Raw genomic sequence first — 16,878 nt, 5'->3', positions numbered from 1 at the left:
TGCTAGGGTACTTCCAGGAAAAGTTTTACTTGATAAAAGGAGAGAGACACACGAGGAGAGCTCCTCCCCATACTCATCCCTTTCTGCTTTGGATGCTCTTATGGGAGGCTGTGATGCCTAGAGCTGCAGCAGCCATCTTGTGACCATGAGGCATGAGCCTGAAAACAAAGCAAATGGTGAAGCAGAAGGGAGGAAAGAGTCCAGGTCCTTGATGGTGTCTTTGAACCACTACACCAACCCTAGAACCACCATGGCTCCATACTGTAGTTCAAGAGATAATTGATGGTCTTGATGGCTTAAGTCACTGTTACCTGCAGCCAGAAAGCTCATACAAACTGGAAGGGACTTTCATCTTTTCTAGTCCAACTTCTCTTATTTTACAAATGAGGAACCAGACATACAAAGTCTTTAAGTAACGAAGGCCATACAACAACCAAAGACCAATAAGTCAGGACTTTCAGGCCTCTGTTCCTTACACCACGTTATGCTTTTTTTTTTTTTTAATATTTATTTATTTACTTATTTATTTATTTGGCTTCGCCGGGTCTTAGTTGCAGCACACAGGATCTTCGTTGAGGCATGCAGTATCTTTTAGTTGCGGCATGTGGGATCTAGTTCCCTGACCAGGGATCGAACCTGGGCCCCCCTGCATTGGGAGCGCGGAGTCCTAACCGCTGGACCACCGGGGAAGTCCCTATGCTGCTGCTTTTATGTGACTTTTTCCTAAGTGATATTAGACACGGAGTCCTCTGTACAGAGAGGGATCCCAGGGGGTGGCTTCCTGGCGGAGTTCAAAACAACTGGAATCCACCCACATCTGAACCTCTCAAAACTGCTGGATCCTGCGCATATGAAAAACTACTTTTACGCTAAATCGTCTTAGATGAGGAACAGCAGATGATTTCATTCGGGGAGCAGCTGGTCCCAGCCTTCTCCGTGACCCCCTGCACCAGGGCCCTTCTCCCCTACTGGCTCATTATTTTATTCAGAGTTCTTCCTTGTATTACCACACACTCCGCTGGCACTGGAAACAGAATCACAGCCCTCGTGGGCTGTGAAGCTAACGGAAGAGACAGAAAATAAACAGGTAAACACTCAAAGGTACAATCACAAGTCAGAAGGAGTCTGGCCAAACCAAAAGGAACAGGGTGCAGATTAGAGAAAACCAGGAAGAGCTTGGACACAGGGTGTCAGGGAAGCCTCTTAGGCAGCAGAGTCGGAGGTGCAGGGGGCAGGGAGGCTCTGAAAAGCGGGGAGAAGCCATTCTAAGCAGAGAGAACAGAATGTGCATGGCTTCCAGACAGGAAAGGGTTTCACCTTCCTAGAGAAGCAGAGGGGTGAGGCGGGCCCGTCCCCAGGCCGGGGGAAGGGGCTGGAGCTTGATACTCAGATACCCCAGTGCTGCGGGATGCCATGGGAGGCTCGAGGCACACTGGGGGGACAGCACTGGTTTCGGCTGTGTGAAGCTCACCGTGGAGACTGAGTTTCAGGGCCGCCAGAAGGAAAGCAGAGCAGTTAGGAAACTACTGCAGTGGTTAACTCAAGAGAAGACATTGGCGTGGGGCAGGATGAGAGCAAAGACAGGGCTCACAGACCCCACCCCCCACCCCATCCTAGCAGCTCTGAACCACACGGCCACACGACACGCTGGGGGAGACACGTGCCTACAGACTCCCCCGGCCGCCAGCCACACAGGGCACATCAGACACGCGGCCGCCCCGCCTGAGCGCCGCTCTGCAGGCACCAGGCCCGCGCGCATCCCCCGTCTCGCGAGGTCAGGGCACCATCGCCAGCTACAGATGTGGAAGCTGAGGCTGCCACGGTTAAATGATTGGCCTGCTGCCCCTGAACTGCAGTCAGGACAGAAACCCACCGACCTGATCTGATTCCTGTTTTGCCCAAAGCAGTCACTTTCCTACTCAGGATCCCGTGGTTCTTCTCACAGATCCCAGCTCCCCTCTCCGCCAGCCCCGGCTCTGCTTCCCTCTGCCCGGGGCCAAAGCTGCCAGCCATTCCAGGGATCCTCTGCCCCCAACTCCGTGGCCGGCCCCCTGGGAAGCGGCAGGCAGTCCTTATAAGGCGGCAGGGAGATGCTTCTCCTGGCGGACACAACCAGACCCACAGCAAGACGTGGGCTCCAAAGGCAGACGCGCTTTTAGCACCGGAGCTGCAGCCCCACGATGGCAGAACAGTCCGTGTCCGCGAGACGCTGCCTGGACCCGGGCACGGGTGGGAGACGGCCAGGGATGCCGGGGAGAGCCGGCCGGTGTCCCTGCACCGGGCGGGAGGCTGGGGGCACGACCCCCGGGTCTCTGGCATCTCACGGCGGGGTGGTGGGCTCCGCTCTCCTCCCGCATACCCTCTCGTCTCCCACTTCCGGCTGGGCCTCTGTCCTCTCCCTGAGCGCCCCACTCCCACCCTGCCCACCCCTCGCTCCTTTGCTCCCCGAGCACCAGGGCCTCTCAGAGCATCCTCGTGTGTGTGTGTGTGCGTGCCCCCCACATCATTCCTGAACGGCGGGAACGTGTCCTTTCCTACAACCGCCCCAAGTGCAGGAGGAGTAAATGGAAGGCGATGAGTAGAGGAAATGTAGACGGCGGTATTACACCGAGCAAGCAGGAACAACTCCAGCCCACACAAAAGGGGTGTCCTGGGAGAGTCCACCCTCTGGGAAGTGGCTGTGCCCCCGCTGTGCCGGACCCACCCACTCTCCATGCAAGGGGCTCATTAGCTAAGGAGCCGGATCGAGAGACAGTCACAGCTAAAGGGAACAGTGTGGACGCCCGGGCTCACATCATGACAGAGGGCTTGCCAAGCGCTGCCTAACAAGCGCTGGCCTATTTCTGGGCCAGGGTCCCCCCCCTCCGGCTCTGCAGCCCTCGGCTCAGACCAGGCCACACGCTCAGCCTTGGAAACCAGAATTCCCAGCGCTCAGGGTGCCCTGAGTGCAGCAAATCCCCAAGGGCAGCCACCCTGGCAGTGACACTGAGTCCAGACAGGAGCTGGGGAGAGCCGGAGCTCTGCTCTCAGAAAAATGGGGAGAGCGGTGGCCGCAGAACCCACCCCTACGGGGCCTCTGAACACAGATTTCGTGTGTGCAAAGCACTTTATCAATGCAAATCACTAAGTAAGTACACCCGGAGTTCTGTCCTGCTTCTTAAAATTGCCAATTGTTCCTTTAGGGACTTTTCCCTTTCTGTTCTGTTTCGCTCCCAAGTTTCATTTCTCTGTAATAGAAACACTTCTGCTCCAAAGCAACATATACATTCTCAGAAAACGTCATATTCTCTAAAATCGCACACAAACAGTAACGGGACTTACGTGAAAATGGGGTGAGGACAGACCACTCAACGCCTACCAAGCATTATAACTAGAGTGCTAACAAAATAACTTGGACGGCCCAGCAGGCAGGTCCGTGCGGGCGGGGGGTAGAGGTTGCCGCGGTGAACATTGAAAAAGTCCCCAGAAAGTCTAATGGAAATCCCGGCAAAAGTGCAATTAGAGCAAGGCCGACGGGTGCAAAGGCAATGCAGCCGGACGAGGCGATGCGGCCGCACGCCATGAGGGGTGAGGGCTGCGGGTGCCGCAGGAGGCCCGGGCCCTGCTTCCCCCCCACCCCCACCCCCCCGCCCCGCCGTCCTGGGGGCCGCTCTGGGCTGCACAGCTGTCACACTGAGGGCTCTTCCCTCCTCTTCTGAAGCCGGCCAGGCTAATCCCACTATTCCTGCTCCTGTGTCCGGGCAGAACGCCAGATGAACCCAGACAGTGCTTGCACCATCCCAACACCGCTCACCCAGCGCATGCATCCCGTTCACAGGACAGAAATTCCCCTGAAGCGCAGCCCTGGGCTCCCGTGGAGCCCCGTGTCCCCAGGGCCCCTCGCAAGAGCCTCCCTGGGGGGCTGCAGGGCCGCCCCCTCCCGCGGAGCCGAGACTTCCTCCAAGGCAGGACCTCCCTCACTCACGCTCGTATCCAGAACACCTCACACCGGGCCTGGCGAGCGAAGCCCCGACGCCAGCCTGACTTTGTAAGAAAGGAACAGAGCTCTGGTTCCCTGGCACACGTACCCGCTGAACACCCACCCGGTAGCTCTAGACAAACAAGCCGAGGGGCGCATGGACGTGTCCTGAGCTCCAGCCTGTAGTTCACAAAAGGCATCTGTCTAAGAGGGGCCTCCTGAGGCTGAAGAGTTGCTTCCCACCAAGGTAACGGGCGTTCCAGGTGTCGTCACGGACAGAAGCAGTAGCAGTTCTGCACTGTGCCCGTTCAAGACCCAGGATCCATGAACCTTCCCGCAAAGAAAGCCGAAGACCCACGTGACTTCACCCAGGAATTCTCGCAAACACGCAAGGCACAAATGAAACAATTTTTACACAAAAAGAACTGCTTGGTTCTGTTTACGTGAAGTTCAGGTCTAGGGGTGGGAGGAGGGTCTCCCGTCTACCGTCTGTGGTAAATAATTGTCTTGAGGGCCAGCCGCCTTGTCTCCACGGCCTGAGATGGTCACGGCTGGAGCCTGCAGGGCCGCTGGAGGCCAGGACAGCGCCTGCCCACCTGCTGGATGACAAGCTCCGGCCGCCGGAGCTACCCTTCAGGCTGAGTTCCTCCCAGGAGGCCAGGACCCTCAGCCACTCTGGCTCCTGGGGGTACCCCATCCCCTCCATCAAGTTCAGACATGCCTGAATCCCGGTGGGGACCTGAGCCGAGCCACTGCCAAGGTGCAGGCGGGTGGAAGAGATGCCACCTGTCCTTCGTGGCCACCCGGGAGCCTTGGAGGAAGAGTGCAGGAAAGAATGTGGGCAGCTGTCCGCACCAGGTCAGCACGGCCAGAGTGGCCTACAGAGATGGAGGGTGGTGGCCAGGACCAGGTCTCCCGGAGCTCACCTCTGAGGCTGGTTCTTGGCGAGGCTCCCATTTTGGTCTCATATTATCGGGTGGGACCTGGGGACAGCCCAGGGTCGCTGGGCTCCAGACTCTGGTCTCTTTGACGTGAAATAAGAACCCCCAAGAGCAAAGCCCACTGCCTGAACTCAGACCAGAGAAGAAAGAGGATACCTGTCATCCTCTCTCCCCGCAAAGGTACCCTCCTCCCACGGCTGGGGCTGAAACACACTGCGCTTCAGACACACCATTAACTGTCAAAAGCGTCAGCCGCCACGCACGCTGACAACCAGTCAGACGTCAGGAGACACGCGGCGTCGGGCGGTGCGGCATCCTATTACTGGTGACGGTAGCTCTGAAGGTAACTGCTCGCGGGGGCGTCCGCCAGGTTTCTCCGCTGGGACTGCTCATCCCTCTGTGATCGGCTGTACCTCGTGGTGCACAGACTTTGAGATTCTGTAAACATCGTGGCCCTCATCAAACTTTCACCGGTGAGTTTTATCACCCACTGACTGTTCTTCCCTGAACCGCTTACATGATGACAGTTGCCAAGTGATGACCTACTTACACTCATTAGTGAGCTGGCATTCTCCTGCACGCAGGAGTTCCTCCAAGTCATCACTTAACAAAACAAAGCTCTCCTAGCTGTGTTCATCACGAGGGCCTAGAAAAAATGACGCGCCAGCAGCCACGAACGCTCCTGCCGAATCTTGGTTTCTAAATACCATTCTCCACTGCAAGAAAACAGGGCTCCCTGGAGAAACGGCTGATTCCAAAGCCAGAAAATACAATGGAGCCTGAAAAGCCTTTCTGTGCCAGAAAGTAAGAAGTGCTCAAAAACGTGCTGGGAATACTCAAAGAGAAGTCAGCTTGAACAGGCTCTCATTCACCAAACTTGGGCATCAAAGTGAATAACAGGTGTGAACTGTAACACATTAAATGAAAATAAAATTCCCTAAGTCCACTGGCATGTAAAAAACGTAATTTAAGGAAAAGCAGGGAAAGGTAAACCTCTTCTCTACAGAAGAAGGACACCTGACACAGTGGAAGGAATGAAAAGAAATAAAATTACCATCTGACATGGTAATAATTGATCCAAGCAAGAATCATCAACGGGGAAAACACACCTTTACAGTGATGAACGCTGGCAGTGATGAGATTTACCACAACAGCAGTGGGACAGGTTGACCCCGTGTGCCGTCCTATGTGATGGGCTGAAATGGACACACCATCAGGTAGACAGTACTCCCACCAAAAATGTTCAACTTGAGAATCTAATCATAAAGAAACAACCAAACTCAAAATAATGTATTGCCATGAAAGAGAGGGGGGGAAAAAAAGACTGAGGAATGCTTCCAGATTAAAGAAAACCAAAGGCACATATTAAATGGACGTGTCGACCTTTTATTGGAATCTGAATTTTTAAAAAACTGTAAAGAAAATGATCAGGATAACTGGGACATCTGACTATAGACTGTACCATGTCAATGTTAAAGCTCTTGAGTATAATTGTGTGTGTGTGTGTGTGTGTGTGTGTGTGAGAGAGAGAGAGGAAGGAAGAAAGAGAGAGAGAGAAAGCGAATGTAGCAAAACACGAACCATGTGGGAATTTGTCTTAGTTTTGAAACTTAGAAGTTGTGAAAAAAACACACACTAGTTCAGAATGACTCATTCTTTCTGAAACCACAGACCACATTACATTAGTCAAATGGACACAAATGTGTGTGTGTATAACTATATATATATATACACACAGATATAGATACGTATATACAAATATATCTTTTAATAGCAGGGACTTTTTAAAAAGCACAAAATGAATGCAGTATGTGTGTGCTTGTGTATGTATTAAAAAACTACGTTTCTCATGACTTCTGAAAATGCCAAACTTAGGAGCTATTTACCCCTCTAGGCGATGCCAGTATGTCTTTTCCCCTCCCTCTCCTTCTCAGTCTTCCACTCTCCCCGGCTTTATCCTGAGGACACCCTCCACGGGCTTGTCGTGTCTCAACAACAAGCTGGTCCATCCCTATCGGGGCAGGTCCCCCCAGCACACGTGTGTACACATGTGCACACACACTGACAACCCCTAGACACGTCACACGCTAGTAACTGGACTCGCCTACTGGAGATGCTGGGGGGAGCAGCGTGAGCCCTGCTTATAAACAAGAAGCAAAGGCAACCTTAAACCGATGATAAATAACCTAGAAAATACCCACAAGCATGCAGAGAGCTGCAAGGGAATCCAGGGTGCCTCCCAGAGACAGTGTCGTGAAAATTGGCAAGAGTCAGCTGGTGCAGAACATCCCAAGCAGGGAGAATGGCACGTGCAGAGGCCTGACCTCGGCCAGGGAATCCAGGGGGTCCTGATAAGCAAAGCAGAGATACAAAGGGGAGAGGGGGGGCGGGGGAGGCCGGTCCTGTCCCCAGGCGCGAACAGGGCTGAAGGGGCAGCAAGGATGCAGGGCTGGCAGCGGGGACAGGGAGGAAGCAGAGGGGGGACCAAAGAGACTGGGCTGCAGGCGGGGTGAAGACGTGCAGCCACCACCAGTACCTGGTCTGTGATGTCTTTCACTAGCGCTTGAGACTCTACATTATAAAAAAAAAAAAAAAAAAAAAAAAAGGCAGCTTTGGCGCTGGCGTCGGCGGTGTCAAAATCAGCCTGGAAATCAAGATGTGGGACGGAAAGCTGCTTTGGGGAGCCCTGTGCGGGGCAGGGCGGTAGCAGACCGGCCAAAGGCAAAGCCAGTGGGGCTGAGAGAGGAGAGCAGCTTGAGAATGTTTAAACCGCGCTGGGTCTGGAGTGATGCTGTCAGGAGGGGCTGGATCCAGAGCCGAGAAGGGCCGCCCAGCCTGGAGCTCCCCGAGCGCCGCCCCCCACGCACCCCGCCCCATGCGGGCGCCTTAACGGCCCCCGTACCTCTGGGATGGGCCACCTGGCGGCCCAGAAACCCGGGCTCACCTGGACTCTTCCGCTCCTCGGGCCCAGCATCCTGCCCAGTCAGCGAGTCCTCCTGAACCTGTCACCCCTGTGACCCCGTGTCCTCGCCGCGGGCCCGCTGCTCGGCGCGTGGTGTCCAGGCGGACGCCAGCCTGGCCCCGCCCAGCCGCGTCTCTGGTCCCCGTTCACCGACTGTACCCCCAGGGCCCACCTCTGGTCTCGGGGGTCCTCCCCATCCTGGTCTTCTGGTCGGCTGCACGGTTTTCCCTGTGGCCCCTTCTGCTCCAGACTCTGCCCGACCTCCTGGCTGGCGCGGTGCGTCAGCCTGCTTCCATGGAGCCCTAAGCCAGAAACAGGTTGGCCGGGAAGAGAGGTTCCAGCCTTGCAGACAGCAGGTTCCAGACGGGATTTAGGAAAGGAGCAGAAACCAAGAGGAAGGCTGCCTGCTGACCAGCCTAGGGCGGCCTCACCCCTCAGGCATCACGCCTGCACTTCCCGCGCAGCTGGGCACATATCCCTCACGTCCCCACCCTTCCCTGGCTGAAGCTTGAGACCCAGTGACGGAGGATGGGGTTGGAGGAAGAGTTTTGATTATATACAATCTATGCCACAGCAAGAATCCAAACCATGTGAATCCGAAAGTGGTTTTTCAAAACTGACTCCAAAAAATTTAACCTTAAATCAAAAGTAAAAATATGAACGCTAAAATTTAAAAACAAAAAAAAATAGAAGAACTAGGGGGGAAAAGTCAAGGAACTCTTCCAGGGGAGAACAAAAGACTAAAGTATTGGAACCTTATATGGAAGAGTACATTTACAAGACAGAAACAGTCAAGGAGGGAAAGTCTCCATCTACTTATCAAGAATCCCAGAAGGAAAAACAGACAGAATGGAGATAAGGAAATAATCTAGGAAAATTCTTTTTTAAGATTTCAGAACTGAAGACAGACCTAAGTCTTCAGACTGGCAAGGCGTCGTCCCCAGGTGAAGGAGAAAAGCTGAAAGTCAACATTTAGACCCAACCTCGTGGAATTTCAGAATACCAAGCAAAGCAAAAGATCCCAAAGGCTTCCGAGGAAACAGAGTTACGAAGAAGGATTACACCCACGTCGGACTTTCTTGGGCACCCTGGGTGTTAGAGCAATGCCTTCAAGCCTCAGCGTATCCAGTCCAACTACCAACCACGTGTGAGAAAGGAAAACGTTGCTGGCACGAAAGAACCCACGTCCTGAAAAAGCTACCTACGGATGGTATATAGACAAACATGTGGAATCCCAGAAAGAGGAAAGAAAACATGCGGGAGGGGGGCAAGAAATGGCAGAAGCACCCCAAGAGTATGATGGGGAGACCCGGCACGACACCCGCGCAGCACCAGGCACCCTCCGCAATGAGAGTGAAGGAGCGGGGTCGTCCTCTAATTTCCAGATGGGGAGTTGATGATGCAAACACGAGGCTGACTAAAATGGGGCATAATTCTGAGCAGTGGGCGGCACCTACAAACAGAACCCACGTGACCTGCCATGAGACCCATCTCCTGGAGAAGATGGGCTTACTGACAGGAGGGCATTTCTGCTCCAGTCACCCTGCTCTGCTCGGGAAACACGCGCGCAGAACGTTGTACGCGCCGGGTATTGGTTTCCACTTTTCAGAAACTCTCTACAAAGTGCGGGAAACTTTATTATAGATACAGAATAAAATGCAAATGTTATTAACCTTGACACTGTAAAAGCAATGGTATAATATAAATGTGTTCAATACGTAATTTGTGCAGGAGAAAAAAAAAAACAACTAAGAAGCAGTGGTTGCCTCTAACAGGCAAATGGGAAATCAGAGGTCAGACTGGGTGACTTACTTCCCCCAGTTTACCCTTTTATATGGTTTCATTCTCTTTACTACGGCATGGATCGACTTTGGAAAGTAAAACCTCCTACCTGTCCAAAGTAAGGTAGAGACAGGGTGACAGCAGAGGTGGAGAGATGGGGGAGGGAGGGTGGTACACTTTTCCTCATTTTTCTTGACAGTTAACAGCTACTGCCTACAAGTGATGGAATTAGAAATAGAGGCTGAAATAGGATCCACCGGAAAAAAAATCAAAATATAACAGAAATTGGAAGGAACAGGGCTTGTCTTGTGTGGTGGGCAGTCGAGAGATTCTGTTTCAAGATGGCAGCGCAAACCCAGCTGTCACCGTGGAGGGCGGAGTGGCCCTGGGAACCAGTGTGGGAGGGCTTCCAGGCAGAGGGGCTGGTGTGGGCCACTCGGCCTTTCCCTGTGGAGCCCTCTGTGCTTTTGAATACATACTTCTTCACACTAGTTGATTTCTAACGTAGAACACGACAAACAAAACCAAGTCCTTCGTGGACTTACCAGTGCCGTGAGGACAAAACCCAAATTGCTCAGCAAGCCTCCGGGCCCCCCTGGACCCGCTGTGTTAGGACCCCGACCCTGAGGCCCGGCAAGCCCACTGCTCCCACACAATCCCTACCGCGCCGTAACCCTCCATCCCCCCATCCTTCTCCCACATGAAACTTTGGCATCAGCCCCCCAGAAGGACCACCGCCCCTGTCAGCCCGGGCCGAGTTAGGAGGCCATCCTCAGCCCATGACAGTCTGTTCCCAACTTTAATTCTTTCAAAGAAGGTACAGTTGCTCTTTGCTGTCCAGTCCCTGCTGCCCACGGCAGTGTCTCCAGCCTGTCAGCCTCCGAGGTGAAGAGCACAGCCTGCTAACGGGTCTCCTGGGTCGGGGCGGGGGTGGTATAAGAATCACGCTGAAGCCCGGCTCCTAAGGGTCAGTAATGAGTCAGAAGCATCAGAAAAGGCTGGGCCTCGCTTCCCGCATCTGAGGAAGGGGAGGTGGCCAACAGGCTCCCGCGGTCCGGGCAGCTGAGTCACATCCTGTGACGGTTCATGCACCTGCCAAGGCACCGCGGCCTCCTTCCCCTCTGGCCACGGTGCTGTTCCGCTGCGTCCTCTTTAATCTGGTGACATTTAAAGGGTCCCACTCATGACCCCCGGGGTGCCCCCTCGTCCACACCGAGAGGCTGCAGCCTCTCCCTCCAGGGGACACAGGCTTACCCAGCCCTGGCCGTGTGACCTGGGCCGATGACAGCTCTCTGAGCCCTGTCCTCCCCACCTGTGGATCTGGAGGTGACAGGATCGCCCCCAGAAGGCTGTCGCAGGGGCTCACCGAGACGAGGCATGGGGGGGGCCCAGAAAAGGTCAAAAGAGTGGCTGCCGCTCACAACTGTGCCCTGCGTTCCGGTGTCCGGAGCACACCTGTCCGCCTGCGTGTCCCTGCCCTGGTGTTGTGACCCCGGCCAGCAGGCAAGCGTGAGGTGGAGACAGGGTACCGCAGGGCAGCTGTGCCCGCGGTCACAGCTCGTCTGCCTGTGCAAACGCAGTTAACGCTGCCCCTTGACACATACTTTTTCTGCATGTGATCAAAGGCCACCCGTGCTCTCCAGAATCCTGTGCAAACGCTGCTGAGCCGCAGGGCCGGGCACCGTGTCCCTGCGAGGCTGCTGCTCCAGCGTCAGAGCCCGAGTGCCGCAGCCTCCTCCGCAGAGGGGCTCCTGGCCACCATGGCCCGGGGCAGCCTAAGGTCGCGGGGGACCCCGTCCCCCTCCCACGACCCCCCCGGTGCTCGGGGCTCCGCCTCCACCTCCCCCTGCCCCAGGGGCTGCTGCACGAACGTCCAGCTGGTTGGACTCTACCCGCAGTGAGGGGATGGGACCCCAGGCGCCCTCCAGATTGGAGATGGGCCGGAGGGGAGCAGCGGGTGTGGGGGGTGTGTGATCCCCGCAGGAACTGGTCCAGAGCTGCCAGAGGGCACAGGCAACGAGGCCCAGGAGGGACTCTCGGATTCCACCAAGAGGGGGCCCTGCAGGGGTGCCCTGACGGGGGGGACACGGTGACAACGGAAGCGGAGGCCGTGAGACTGGACGGCATGTCAGAGAAGCTTCCTGTCAAGGAAGCCAAGGAACGGCCGGCATGTGGGTGGGGCGAGCAGCGACGGAGGGTCCGTTTCGCACGTTCGGATAGTGATGGGGGCTCCCTGGGGCCACGGTAACAAAGCATGGCGAACTTGAGCGGTGGCTGACACCACTCACTCCCTCCACTCCCTGGAGGCCAGGAGCCCGGAATCAAGCGCGGCAGGGCCACGCTCCTCAGGGGCTCTAGGGGAGGCGGGGCTCTGGTGGCCGCCCAGCATCCCAGTCTTTGCCTCCATCTGCAAACGCCTTCCCCCTTCTCTCTGCTTGTTTACTTTATAGGAATGGGGTTTCGCTTAGGGGCCACCAGGTCATCCCGGGTAAGCTCCTCCTCTGAAGAACGACATAAGGTGATGTTCATTCTTTTCCCACCTAAGGCCAGATTCTGGGGATTAGAGTGTGGACACCATTCAACCCACTCCGATGGGAATGATCTGGAAGAGAAAGACAGCCCTGGTGTGGAAGAAGGGAGGACCCAAGGCGGGGAGTGGCGGGACCCAGAGCTGAAACCTTCTTTCCCAGCTTTATTTCAAAACAACATTACAGGGACTTCCCTGGTGGTACAGTGGTTAAGAACCTGCAGGGGACACGGGGTCGAGCCCGGGTCCGGGAAGATCCCACATGCCGTGGAGCAACTAAGCCCGTGCACCACAACTACTGAGCCCGAGTGCCACAACTACTGAAGCCTGTGCGCCTAGAGCCCGTGCTCCGCAACAAGAGAAGCCACCGCAATGAGAAGCCCGTGCACCGCAGCAAAGAGTAGCCCCCGCTCGCCGCAACTAGAGAAAGCCTGCGCGCAGCAACGAAGACCCAACGCAGCCAAAAGAAAGTAGATAATGTTTAAAAAAAATCACAGGTGAATTTTATTGTATGGGAACTGCAGCTCAATTTAAAAAAAGAGAAAAAGTGAAAAAATTAAAAACACTCAAAACCCCCTGCCAACCTCCTACAGTTCAGTCCCCTACAAGGAGCTCAGCGGAGGCCACCTTTCCACCCAAGACAGTCTTGCTAAGAGGTCCCCAATACCTCCCTCCCAGACCGGACACGTGAGGCTCTGAGAAGACGCCTCCACGCGGCAAAGGGGGCAGGAGGGTGAGCATCCAGGGACAGACAGACAGACACGGCGCCTGCCATCCAGCTGACCCACCCAACCAGCCCAGCGCCCCCAGAAACACCCTCTTTCGGCCCCAGCAGACACTCAGCAGCGCGGTGCAGGGGAAACGGGGTCCAGGAGCCGGGAGGGCAAGCCTCCAGGCGGGCAGAGGGGAACCACGCGGCACTCCAGTGGCCTGGGGTGCGGCTGACAGGCAACAAGATTAGGGAGGAGGAAGGGCTCCTGCCGAGACGCCTGAGCCAGCAGCTGCGGGCAGACACCCCTGCCCCGCAGAGCCCCGCCCTGCCGGCTCCCCAGAGCACCACTGGGCCTAGACCCCCGGCCGGGGACCGCGCGCACGTGAACTGCAGTTAGCGGATGTTCTCCTGTGTGTGGACGCCCCTCGCTCTGAGGCCAAGGGCAGGGCCCGGTGTAGGCAGACACGCCTCCTGGTCAGGTCGGCACAAGTTCTCGTCTTCGTTTCCGGCCATCTCCTCGGGCGCCCCTTTCCTGCAACGCTCCCTGGTCAGTATCTGCCTTGACAGCTGGGCAGCCGCAGGGCTGCGGGCTCTGCGGTCTCGAGCCGTGCCCACGGCAGACCGCGCGGGCCTCCGTCAGAGCCTTGGGGCGCCGGTGACAAGTCCAAGCCCCCGCTCGTGCCCGGGTAGGAGGCGGGCCTAAGCTGCTGGCCCTCACCCCGGTTACTGCTGCCTCTACAGGGAGTCCCCTCCTCCCCAGCACACTTCCAACTTCACTCCCACTGACCCGTGACCCCAGGGAGGGCCTCGGAGCTGAGTGGGAGCTGCCCGGCCTGGGTCAGTAAAGAAGGGAGCCCCCCGTCTCCCTGACTCCCAGAGGCCCTCGAAGTTTGGTGGGACCGGAAGTCCCCGGTTACATACTGGTACTGGAATCCACACACACCCGGCCCCAGACGTTCTGATTAGGGAGGGCCCGGTGCGGCCCTGTAATCTGCCCTTTAGCTCAGCAGGCCAGGAAGTGCTGAAACAGGAGCCGTGAGGACCTCTCCAGCCCATGACGGTGGGCTGGGCGCCAGGGGCCAGGACACATGCCATCCCTTCCTGGGACAGGTCACACACACCTCCTGCAGACCTCTGACCTGCTGCGGGCAGGCCGGGAGGGCAGGGGTGGGACCGGCACTCACTCCGAGGTGCTCCGCCCTCCCCAGCCTACATCCCGCCCTCCTGGCTTCAGCAAACGCAAAGAAGTTAGCGACCTGTGATTCACATTTCTTTCGCCTTCACACACCCACACCCATTCCTTTAAGACCCCGCCCAGCAGAGACCGGGACAAGAAGTAACAGATTTAAACTTTCATGCAACTTCCTGCTCCGTGGGGCATGGGGGATTCTTCCAGTAACTCGCACTGAGCTGAGGTCTCTCTGGACCTCTGCCAGGGCCAAACCCAAGGGGCTTCCGTGAGATAAGGCTGTGGCTTGTGGCTGCCTGCTGGGTGCAAACAGTCCAAAAGGCTACCAAGTAACCAACACGAGGACCAAGAGGCAGGAAAGGGAGCCCTAAGAGAAAAGAAGCTCGTGCCGTGCGCCCCGGTCCTCGGAAACCCCTGGGCTCTGTCACACCTGATGGGACACATGGGGCCTCCTGGTCACAGGCCAAGGGCAGCAGCACGTGGAAAGGCCCAGACACACAGAGGAGGCTCACAGCCCGGCCAAGCAGGAGGCTCCTGCCCTCGCTGGGACCCAGGACACAAAGCACAGGGAGCAGGTGTGCCACGCCAGCCTGCTACAAAGGCTTCTGGGAGCATGCCCCCCCCCACCCCCCCGTCAATTCCCTCAAACACTTTTCCCGTACAGCCACCAATTCACTGCAAGCAGAATCCGCTTCCAGAAACGGCCGTCTGCTCTCCGCCCACATGCCAAACACTGATGCCACACACAGCGGGAACATGGGGCCAGCGCTGAGACCCAGTCCTGCTGCTACACTAATTCAGAGTCACCATCCTGCGTGTCCTCCCCTTGCCTACAGGACGCAGGTACCTACCTCTGGAATTACTGGCAGGATTAAAGGATGTAAGTTTAAAGCGCCCGACAGAGTTGGCAATCAAGAGATTAATTCCTTCCTTTCCCTCCTACTCAATTTCCCTGTCTCAGTTCTAGACCCAAAGAGATCCCAAGTTCACCCAACTCAGAAACGCCAAAGGGCATCCAGGCGTGCACGCAAGAGAGAGCGAGAGAGGAAGAGGGAGAAGGAGAGGGAGGGAGGGAGAGGGAGGGAGGGAGAGAAAGGGAGGGAGGGAGAGAGAGGGAGGGAGGGAGGGAGAGAGAGAGAGAGGGAGGGAGGGAGGGAGAGAGAGGGAGGGAGGGCGAGGGGGAGAGGGAGGCAGAGGGGGAGAGAGGGAGGGAGGGAGGGAGAGAGGGAGGGAGGGAGAGGGAGGGAGAGGGGGAGGGAGGAGGGGAAGAGAGAGGGAGAGAGGGAGAGAGGGAGAGAGGGAGAGAGGGAGAGAGGGAGAGGTTGAAGGAGAGAGGGAGAGAGGGAGGGAGGGAGGGAGAGAGGGAGGGAGGGAGGGAGAGAGGGAGAGAGGGAGAGGTTGAAGGAGAGAGGGAGAGAAGGAGAGAGGGAGAGAGGGAGAGAGGGAGGGAGAAGGGAGGGAGGAGGGAGGGAGGAGGGAGGGAGGAGGGAGGGAGGAAGGAGGAGGGAGGGAGGGAGGAGGGGGGAGGAGGAGGGAGGAGGGAGGGAGGGAGGAGGGGGGAGGAGGAGGGAGGGAGGAGGAGGGAGGGAGGAGGGAGGGAGGGAGGAGGGAGGGAAGAGGGAGGGAGGAGGGAGGGAGGAGGGAGGGAGGGAGGAGGGAGGGAGGGAGGAGGGAGGAGGGAGGGAGGGAGGGAGGAGGGAGGAGGGAGGAGGGAGGGAGAGAGAAAGTAAATACTTTCAATTAAGCCCCACGTGATGCTTGTGATGCTCGGGCTCTCCAGCTCCCAGCTACACCTGGGACTCCGCTCCCCTTGCCGGCTGGCTCCTGCATCTTCGGACTGTGGGAGAAACAGCGACCCGCAAGTCCTCCAGCGTTTGGAAACCCTGGTGGCACTTTCCCAGCCGCTGGGACTGGGCAGCAGATAAACAAGGCTATACAACGCACGAGGCTCTCAGGCTGTCGGTCTCGGCGAGCCGGGAAGCACTTTAACTCTCTCTAAAGTATAAGAAGGTGATTAGAGTCCGCACGAAGCACGCAGCGTTCCCCAAAGTTACCTAGCACCTCCACCCGGGTCGGCAGGTACAGACTGAAGTCGGGCGGCGAGTCGCGTCCCAGCGTCCAAGGTTGCCCTGGAGCCTCTCTCCCCGGCCCTACCGCCCAGCGCTCGCCGGGCCCCTTCCAGCCCGCTCGGGGCGCTTTCCCCGGAGCTGCCCCACCGGGCCGCACCCCCGGGGCCCCAGGGCTGTCCCTACTCGGGTCCCCTGAAGGAGGCGCGCGCCCGGGGCGCCGAGAGGGTCGAGCCCGGCGCACGTGTGTCCGGAGGCTGCGGGCCGGAACTCGCGCGCCCCGCGCCCCGGCCGGGAGGGTCTGGGGTCCCGGGGGCCGGGGCCTCACCTGAGCGGGACGCGCACGGCCAGGTACCTGTCGACGGCCACCGCCAGGAGGCTGAAGATGGAGCTCTGCGTGACCACTAGCACGAAGCAGGCGAGGAAGAGGCAGCTGTGGAAGTCGGTGCAGAAGCCCAGGCTGATAGTGACGGCGAAGGGGATGGCGAAGAGCCCCACGGCCACGTCGGCCGCCGCCAGGGACACCAGGAAGTAGTTGGTGGGCGTCTGCAGCGCGCTCGAGGTGCCCACCGCCGCGCACACCAGCACATTGCCGGCCACCGCCAGCGCGGCCAGCGCCAGCTCCAGCACCACGTACAGCGCGGCCTGTGTCAGCTCCAGCGGCATCGCCACCCGGCCCAGCCGCGCTGCCACGAGCGCCCGGACCGCGCGTCTGAGCCGGGGTCTCGAGCTCTAACGGCC

The 16,878-nt window shown here is 57.5% G+C and overlaps 1 protein-coding gene across 2 annotated transcripts in view; it reads right to left on the bottom strand.

The window, feature by feature from the left end:
* Positions 1-16,878, bottom strand: part of ADORA2B (adenosine A2b receptor) — a 27,432-nt gene extending 10,554 nt beyond the window's left edge. The window contains exon 1 of one of the 2 annotated variants that reach the window (XM_032616193.1): positions 16,466-16,878. In XM_032616193.1, coding sequence (XP_032472084.1) covers positions 16,466-16,803 — 338 coding nt within the window. In that variant the 5' untranslated portion in view covers positions 16,804-16,878. The remainder of the gene's footprint in view (positions 1-16,465) is intronic. The other variant, XM_032616194.1, reaches the window with a different exon arrangement.

This window comes from Phocoena sinus, chromosome 20 (genome assembly GCF_008692025.1).
Source record: "Phocoena sinus isolate mPhoSin1 chromosome 20, mPhoSin1.pri, whole genome shotgun sequence".
Lineage (NCBI taxonomy): Eukaryota > Metazoa > Chordata > Mammalia > Artiodactyla > Phocoenidae > Phocoena > Phocoena sinus.
This window is presented reverse-complemented; position numbering and strand designations above follow the sequence as displayed.